The 9,891-nt window shown below is 41.5% G+C and overlaps 1 protein-coding gene across 1 annotated transcript in view; it reads left to right on the forward strand.

Annotated features, from left to right (window-relative positions):
* acap3b (ArfGAP with coiled-coil, ankyrin repeat and PH domains 3b) overlaps positions 1-9,891 on the forward strand; it is a 54,362-nt gene that overhangs the window by 25,884 nt on the left and 18,587 nt on the right. The window contains exons 3-8 of the mRNA XM_020593237.1: positions 3,030-3,159; positions 3,513-3,547; positions 6,733-6,791; positions 7,218-7,401; positions 7,630-7,674; positions 9,413-9,508. Coding sequence (XP_020448893.1) covers positions 3,030-3,159; positions 3,513-3,547; positions 6,733-6,791; positions 7,218-7,401; positions 7,630-7,674; positions 9,413-9,508 — 549 coding nt within the window. The remainder of the gene's footprint in view (positions 1-3,029; positions 3,160-3,512; positions 3,548-6,732; positions 6,792-7,217; positions 7,402-7,629; positions 7,675-9,412; positions 9,509-9,891) is intronic.

Raw genomic sequence — 9,891 nt, forward strand, 5'->3', positions numbered from 1 at the left:
TTCAGCAGGGGTCCTCCTCAGGCTGCTCTGCTCAGGATCCTCTGAAGCTGCCTGAGGGATGGTCAGGCAGCCTCCTCCTAGAGGAGGACATTTGTAAGACTGATGACAGCTGAACCTGCCTACTGTTATTGTAACTGTTCTAACCAGTGTGCTGTCCATTATAATGGACTCAGTCCCTGCTAGCTAGATTTTCAGCATATTGATGAACAATAGCAGAATGTGGCTTGGCTTGTTATCTGATTTTATTGTTGAGTGTACTTCTGCAAAAGTCAAGTTTTCCCTTTTTGTGCTTGTTATCTAGTTCTTCTTTGTAAATCAACAACTAGCAAGACTGCCAGTGTTATGGACCATTCATCGTTTGCAAAAAGTTCCAAATGGCCATTCTACACCTCACTGACCAGCAGGACCTCTATTTTACACTGTGATTTTCTCAGTAAATTGACATGGCACGGTTTGTCCTGTGGTACCAGATGTGACATTTGACTCAGAGTGGACTTCTGTGGTTCTTCCAACCCATTTATCAACAAATCCTGATGCATGGCCAGTACCTCTGATGGCCCTGTTCAGACCCTGGGGAATCAGTGGAGCACACAGTGAAATCAGATTCCCTAAATTAGCTAAATTGTTGACAGGTTGTCAGACCAGGCTGGGAGCAGCAGCAGAGCTGACCTCATACTGCCTTGTGCTGTGTGAGGAGTCCTAACATTGTCAGTCATGTTGGGAATCATACAGACACAGCAGCTCATTTCAGCAATGCTCACATACAGTATACATTACAACTGTTGTGTTGTACTCATGCTGTCATAGATTTTGTAGTTATAGGTCCTCACTCTTTAGTTTCTCATCTCTGGGCTGTACTGCATCAAAGCCTTACTGTTAGCCATCCAGTAAACCATACTCACAGCACCAAATGAGATAATTAAAGGTTTTTGCAGCACTCTCTCTTTTATATAACCCCCCCCCACACACACACACACACACCCACCCACCCCCACATTCTGCAGCACACACAGCTGTGTCAGTACATTGATAATGACAGTGTACCACTCTGTACCTTATCATATTACCCTTAAAGTGGGAATGTGTAGTGGTTGCCAGTTCATCTGGTGGTTAAATGAGTATGTACCATGGCTGTGAACTGTCTGCACCTGGTAATATACACGTTTACAGTTAGGTTTTGCTCTCTTCTGTCTGTGTACAAACTCTCTCCATATGTGCTACATTCTACACACTGGTAATTCTTTTTGACTGCCTAAATTATCAGTTGAAATTTATGCATTATTCTGCAGTGGTCCCACATTTTGTAACTAACATATACGTTGCATTATTTTATGTATAACTCAAACACACACTCATGACATCATGTAGTGATTCTGTTTTTCATTCCCTAGCTTTCTGCAGAGGAATAATTTGACATCTCGGCAAATATGCTTATTTGCTGTCATGGCGAAGAATTAAACTGAGAACGCTCTAGCGAACTGCCACCTAACTTCACATAAAGACTGGAAGTAGTGAGATACAGCTAGCCTGGCTCCATCCAAAGAAAACTTAAGTTCAAAATAGTCCAGCACATAGCCTTCCATAAAGCTGGGGGTATGTGCCATCTACTTTTAGTGCAGTCGTTCATCCAGTCCTGAGTTTGTACATATTAAACAAAGATGATTTAATGTGTCAGTGGCACAGTAGTGCAGTAGTTGGCACTGGTCCCTCATGACAAGAAGGTTCTGGGTTTGAACTTCATGGCTGACCAGGGCCTTTCTGTGTGGAGTTGGCATGTTCTCCCCATGCCTGTGTGGGTCTCCTCCGGGTACTCTGGCCTCCTCCCACAGTCCAAAGACATGCTAGTTAGGTTAAATGGTAACTCTAAATTACCTGGTAGGTGTGAATGTGAGCTGAGTGGTTGTCTCTATGTCAGCCCTGCCTCTTGCCTAATGACAGCTGGGATCGGTCCCCCCCGCAACCCTCTACAAAATAAGTGGTATAGATAATGGATGGATGGATATAATGTGTTAATGAGTGAGCCTTAGATCTACCGGTAAGCTAATTTTGTTCGCATTAGACATAGCTTACCTAGCTGGTTCCCAGTTTCCAGTCTTTATGTTAAAAGTTAGGACAACCAGTATCTTTAATGGGGAGGCATGAGAATCATATTTATTTTCTTCTCTAACTCTTCTTCTCCAGAAAACAAATAAGCAGATTTTCCACAATGTTGAGCTATTCCTTTAACAGATCTCAGGTACCCACTTTCAATAGTAGGCTGTCTGGTGACTGCAAGATAGAGGCAGAACATGATGCATCCAGTTAAATTCCTAAACCCTACCTCTACCACAGGTTACAGTCCTACAAGAGGGTGGAAGGTAACTGAACAAAGCAAAGAAAACCAACAAGCAAATGCACGACTAATAATGCACAAAAATGCACAAACCCTAAGCAGTCAAGAATAACCAGCCACAAAAGATACCGACACCGAGGGAGTGGTGAACTAACAAGCTTGGTGAACCAGAAATGTGAGGAAACTAAAATGTGAAAAATACAACGTCGATAAATACCAGAGTCCAAATGGAGAAAACAAGATGCAGGGAAACAGACATGGGAGAGTCTCTGAGGCGAAAGCAGGTGGCAGTACAAATGTGAGCTATAACTGCAGGAACACAGGGACAACACACAACAACAACACAAACCAGCGATGAACTGAGGGGAGGTGAGGTGAATATAAAGGCAGCAGCGAGCAGCAGGCATATCTAATTGAGGTAAATGATGCCAGAGTAAAGCTGGGGCAGGATACATCTTCAAAATAAAAGTCCAAAACGGGAAGTTTGGGGCGATCATGGCAGTTATAAGGCCATATACCCTGGCTGTCATTGTGTGCATTTCTCTAATTTCTAACAGTTCTTTTAAGCCTTGTTTGATTTACGTCATCACTGTGACTATTAATATCCCTGCTTTGCATTGTGCACAAGTGACACTTTAAATAGATGATGTTCTTGTTGGATATTTAAAGTGATGATTTTTATGTTCTCCCCCACTAGCTGGTGAAGCTGTGTGGTGGCATGATTGAGGCCGGCAGGGCCTATGTCAGTGCCAACAAGCTGTTTGTTAACGGCATCAAGGACCTGTCCCAGCAGTGCAAGAAGGAGGAGATGATATCGGTGAGTGGAAGTGACGTAGTCTGGAAAACTGAGTTCGCATCTTAAATGCACCAAGGAATGTTTGACAAACGATCGCTCGTCTCTCTGTGCAACGGCATTCCAGTGAGTCGCCATATGAGTACTAACAGTAGAGCAGTATAAACAGTGTTGTCCAGACACCGAGTCGTCCAGCTGCTGTAAGCATGAGGGGTTTGACCACTTGCAAACAGGAGATGTTTATGCTGGTTGTCTACATAACTGGAATCAGAGTCTTAGTTTTGTACTCATAAATATAGATTTTGTGAACAGTACAGAGTTTAGAAAACCTGTTCATATAGAGGCCTGTATCCTTACATGGTGTGTGCATGTGTGTGTGTTGTCAAGGAGAAAGCCTCCAGGAGATCGTCAACTACCACACGGTAAGAGTTTCTCACACACACTAGTTTTAGAAAGAGGTTGAGATAGAGCTGTGCTCGGATGTGCCCAGGTCATCTCAGCACATTAACGCCTTTCAGATATTCAGCCCGTCCTGGGCCCAGTGTTAAACAACACACACACAAACCTAGACACACAGTTTAACTATGACCTCACTCGGTGACAGTGAATCTGTCCACGCTGGCCTGTGCACATGTGTGTCTGATTCAAACCACATGCTTCACCAGATGTGTAAGGCAGCTAAAACGCACCAACATTGACATGCTGACAAAACACACACAAACAGGTTTTATTCACGTCTCCACAGTGATTTCTCCTCATGACTAAGTGTGGTTAAGAAATCTCTCCCTTTGGGCATCTGAGACACTAATACATGTGTGGAAAATCCAAAAGCTAATCTACCTTTAAAAAGATATTATTAATGTTTACAGTTGTGAGATTACGACCATGACGAGGCAGCATGTGGGAGTGTGTAGTGCCTCAAGGTGTTTCCATGTCCATATCTGTGGATGATTGTACTGTCTGTGTGTGGGAAAGACAAGTGAAAATAGGATTTGAAAAGATGAAGGAGGGAAAGCAGAAGTGAGCAGGAGAAAAGAATAACTATACAGTCAAAAGAAAAAGGACGCGACAAACAGCTAGTACCAGGACACAACTGCAGCATTAAAGTACAGCCTTAGATTCATTGACTGTTCTTCACAGTGTTGCCCATTTCAGTGGCATTTGGTCTGATAACAACTGAGGCTTTTGAAGTTTAACATTAACTTGACTTATGTGCCTGAAGATTAATCAGTGTTGGTTGAATGGACCTGTGCTGTAAGTCACAGGCTCCACACTGACTGCTATAAGCAAAGTGTCGATCTTCACTCTTCCTCTCTAATTTATCATATTTACCCTCCATATTTTTCATTCATGCTCCCTGTTTTCTGACTCTGTTCCACTTCACCAAGGTCAAGACTGTCAAATCCCAAGCTTGATAAATCAAATCAAAGAGTGGCACACTTGGATTCGTTAGCTGCATCAATCCAATAGATTCGTCTCCCTTCTTTTTCTCTAATGGCTCATTGTTGTTTACTGACATTTTTACAAAAAATCGTTTTTGTTTGCTTTTGGTCTTATCACATAACCCACAATTTTAAAAAAATTCTAGACAGTACAGCTTTTGGTGATGTTTTACAGGCTGGTTTCCATTTTTGTTTTTGTCACCAGCTGTCTCTTCTCCTCTGCCCTTCCATCTTTCCATCCATCCGATTCTCCTGCTCCCCCCTCACTTACCCACTGCTCCACTCTAACACCCAGGAATTACACTAATAGCTTGTCTGGCAGACGGTATGAATGGAGGGATGGAGGGAGGGGAGGGAAAGACATAGTGAAAGGAAATCTGTCTTTGTTCGACCACCCACTGATGCCTGTTTCTTCACCTCTTCAGCACTCGTCTCACACAAAAGAAGGCATTAAACTGGGAAAACGAGTCTCCCACTAAATCACACAATAGGCAAATATTTTTACTTTCAAATGTAGTCCTACCATAAATATTAACCAATTCACAATCATATCAATGTGGTTTTGAACAGATGTTGAGAGATTGTATTTTCTCCATTTAACCATAGCGTAACTCTAATATCAACAGGGTGTATGTGCGTAGAGTTTAATATCACCAGTAACAGACAAGGAGGATCTTAGAAGCTGGGAAACTGAGCGTACTGGAGGTTGGGTCATGCCTGGGTCACCATAATCCAGAGCAGGTTTGGGTAGAGCATTTGGATTAGTGTACATGGGCCCAATGTCTTTCTGATGGAACTTTTAATTTTTAATTTTCTGTGGAACTGGCAGGTAGGTTACACCACCCTGGAAAGTACCAAACCCCCATTTCGCAAACCACAAATGAGCTAAAGTCCCAGGACACATTTGGTATAGTTAGATACTGGATAACCAAGTTTGTAGTTTGTTTGCTATCTTTCAGTACTGTGATCACAGAAGCAAACCCCTTTGGGTGGTGTGATGTGTGTTTCCAAAATACATAATAATACAATATAGGTCTTTATGGTTTCATCATCATTTTTGAATAATTCATTTCTAGTTTGGTATTAAGTATCAGGAAAACAGACACAATGCTCTCAGATTGTTTTGTTTCATTTAAATCCAAGTAAATATTTATTCATCTTTCATTAATTATTGGCAACTTGATTCTTCATATTACATTGAATTGCACTTAAAGACATTTTTGTTTGTCTAGCGGAATAAAATAATTTATGTGTACCATTTAAGCAATTATGGGAATTTACAAAGCTGTTAACATGTCATCATCTAACGGACATCCACTGTTATTGTTATAGAAGATAGAAAAAGTGGACCTCTGTTGATACAGGAACTGGGTTGAATAAGTTGTAAATGATTACATTTCAACTATATTATTCTTTTTTTCTTTTTGCTTCATTGTGCTAACCTTAAAGTCACCACTCTGAAATTTGAGGGACTTGTTTTTTGTCCCCAAAAGGAAGTTGCATTCCCACAGTGTGACTGTGTAAACACACAACATGAGTGATATCAGCCCACACAAACTAAGCCTGCAATCCTCAGTCCGTATGTTTAATAGCTAGGGACTGCTATAGAAAATAAAATCCACAGGCTGCCAACTGTGATTGTTATATACATTGTGTGTATATGTGGTTATATCACGATCTAGCCTCAAGTACAATTCTGATTTGTCTGCGCTGAGGCATTCACCGATGTATTCTCATTGTCCTTACACACGATTACATCAGCTAAATGTTTTATTATCAAAGACAAATGGTTTGTTTACCATCAGTCACTCTGTGTTCATCATTCTTCAACTGAGATATAGAAACAGAAAAATAAAAGTCCTTGTCCAAATGGAGAAAACATTTGCTCACTACGCATGAGAAATGAAGGGAAAATGCATAGTGAAAGAGAAGAGGAAGAAGAGGAGGAGTGGGAATTCCACCTTTAATGGGAAGAGAAATCTGGAATCCTTTAAGGGTCTGAAATCTTGTTGAGGCAGCAGCTGAGTGTGTACACATATTTGCCCACATCCCTCTTCTCTGCCTGTGTGATAATCTGTCGCACTAATAATGTGGAAGATTTCATACTGCCATCTTGTGGTGAGATGTAGCAACATTTCTAACTGTCTCATCTCCTCTGCCCACAGATTTTGTTTGACCAGGCTCAGCGGTCAATCAAGCAGCAGCTTCACACCTTCATTAAAGAGTGAGTACCTCATCGCAGTTAATACAGTTAAGTAAGTAGCTTCATCCTGCGTCTATAAAGAAAGACACAGTATGAACATCTGGATAGAGACTGGTGCAATAATAAAAACGGACTTCTTATGGGGAATTGTGCTTAGTGACTGTTTTAATACAATGGACAGGTGGCCCATCAATATGTACTCGAGTATGGTATTAATCACTACATCAAGTCCATAAGATAAAGGTCTAAAATGGAAATGGTTACCTCATGTGTTGTACTATATGTGAACAGCTCAGGTCTGTAGATTTCTCCACATTTATAGAAGTTATATTTGTAATTTAGCTTTTAGAAGACCTTGTCAGTCTTTTAGAAATGCATTTTTCAACCACACTATACAGAAAATGTTGTAGATCTTGCACTGACTCTGTCCCTCTTCATTTCCACCAGGGATGTGCGTAAATTCAAGGACACTAAGAAGCAGTTTGACCGGGTGCGCGAGGACATGGAGCTGGCCCAGGTGAAAAACGCTCAAGCACCCAGGAACAAGGTCCACGAGGCGGAGGAAGCCACTCAGGCTCTCATCCTCAGCCGCAAAGCCTTCAGGCACCTGGCACTGGACTATGTGCTACAGGTGAATCACACACACAGGCACAAACTTCAGAATATATTACCATTGTTGTCCACTAGGTGGCACTGCTGGCATTCAACAGCTGCTGCAGCTAAATACAGTACGTGACAACTCTTGGTTCTCCTTGCAGAGGAGGCAGCACTTGAGACTGTAGATTTCTTTTAAATGACTATATTAAATAAGATCACTTCTCTGACATGCAGCCTAAAATCTACATTTTGCTCTTGGCAGATTAATGTGCTTCAGGCTAAGAAGAAGTTTGAAATCCTGGATGCAGTAAGTGGCCCTGATTTATCTTTTTAATTTCAATCATTATATATGTTGCAGTTATTCAGGTGTTTGAGTTCAGTAAATTTCCAAATCCTTCCCACTGACCCTTTGCCCCAGAGGGGGCATGGTGTCTCCTTCCTTTGAATACTGTATATATACAGTGCCTTGCGAAAGTATTCGGCCCCCTTGAACTTTGCGACCTTTTGCCACATTTCAGGCTTCAAACATAAAGATATAAAACTGTAATTTTTTGTGAAGAATCAACAACAAGTGGGACACAATCATGAAGTAGAACGAAATTTATTGGATATTTCAAACGTTTTTAACAAATAAAAAACTGAAAAATTGGCCGTGCAAAATTATTCAGCCCCCTTAAGTTAATACTTTGTAGCGCCACCTTTTGCTGCGATTACAGCTGTAAGTCACTTGGGGTATGTCTCTATCAGTTTTGCACATCAAGAGACTGAAATTTTTGCCCATTCCGCCTTGCAAAACAGCTCGAGCTCAGTGAGGTTGGATAGAGAGCGTTTGTGAACAGCAGTTTTCAGTTCTTCCCACAGATTCTCGATTGGATTCAGGTCTGGACTTTGACTTGGCCATTCTAACACCTGGATATGTTTATTTGTGAACCATTCCAATGTAGATTTTGCTTTATGTTTTGGATCATTGTCTTGTGGGAAGACAAATCTCCGTCCCAGTCTCAGGTCTTTTGCAGACACCATCAGGTTTCCTTCCAGAATGGTCCTGTATTTGGCTCCAGCCATCTTCCCATCAATTTTAACCATCTTCCCTGTCCCTGCTGAAGAAAAGCAGGCCCAAACCAGGATGCTGCCACCACCATGTTTGACAGAGGGGATGGTGTGTTCAGGGTGATGAGCTGTGTTGCTTTTACGCCAAACATAACGTTTTGCATTGTTGCCAAAAAGTTCGATTTTGGTTTCATCTGACCAGAGCACCTTCTTCCACATGTTTGGTGTGTCTCCCAGGTGGCTTGTGGCAAACTTTAAACGACACTTTTTATGGATATCTTTAAGAAATGGCTTTCTTCTTGCCACTCTTCCATAAAGGCCAGATTTGTGCAGTATACGACTGATTGTTGTCCTATGGACAGAGTCTCCCACCTCAGCTGTAGATCTCTGCAGTGCATCCAGAGTGATCATGGGCCTCTTGGCTGCATCTCTGATCAGTCTTCTCCTTGTATGAGCTGAAAGTTTAGAGGGACGGCCAGGTCTTGGTAGATTTGCAGTGGTCTGATACTCCTTCCATTTCAATATTATCGCTTGCACAGTGCTCCTTGGGATGTTTAAAGCTTGGGAAATCTTTTTATATCCAAATCCGGCTTTAAACTTCTCCACAACAGTATCTCAGACCTGCCTGGTGTGTTCCTTGTTCTTCATGATGCTCTCTGCACTTTAAACGGACCTCTGAGACTATCACAGTGCAGGTGCATTTATACGGAGACTTGATTACACACAGGTGGATTCTATTTATCATCATTAGTCATTTAGGTCAACATTGGATCATTCAGAGATCCTCACTGAACTTCTGGAGAGAGTTTGCTGCACTGAAAGTAAAGGGGCTGAATAATTTTGCACGCCCAATTATTCAGTTTTTTATTTGTTAAAAAAGTTTGAAATATCCAATAAATTTCATTCCACTTCTATATATATATATATCCCTGTGGTGTGTTCTGTGTAGAATTAGTAACGGGGTCATCATTGTTGTCTTCCTGTTTATGGTGCAGATGCTGTCCTTTATGCGAGCCCAGTACACTCTGTTCCAGCAAGGCTTTAACATCTTGGATGAGATTGACCCCTATATGAAAAAATTGGCTGCGCAGGTAAGACAAAACTAACAAACCCGAATAACACAGAATCTCATGCACATCTCAGACAAGAAAATGTAAATGTGCACACACACACATGTATTCAAACACACAAGACTTACTGTTAAAGTGCAGTATGGACAGTAAATACACATTGGAATAACTGAACTACTGTACTCTGTTTGTTGTTCTCGCTCTAATTTAACCTAATGTTGGAGTCATTATTGGAATTGTACTTATAGGTTATTTGACTTTTTTTCCCATTTACTGCTGTAAAATATCTTGAAAAATGTCCTGTTTCTAACTTTATTATGAATTTTATCCTCTAGATCAGTGGTCCCCAACCTTTTTATCACTGCGGACCGGTCAACGCTTGACAATTTGACCGCGGCTCGGGG

The sequence above is a fragment of the Monopterus albus genome, unplaced genomic scaffold, assembly GCF_001952655.1.
Source record: "Monopterus albus unplaced genomic scaffold, M_albus_1.0 scaffold18.1, whole genome shotgun sequence".
Lineage (NCBI taxonomy): Eukaryota > Metazoa > Chordata > Actinopteri > Synbranchiformes > Synbranchidae > Monopterus > Monopterus albus.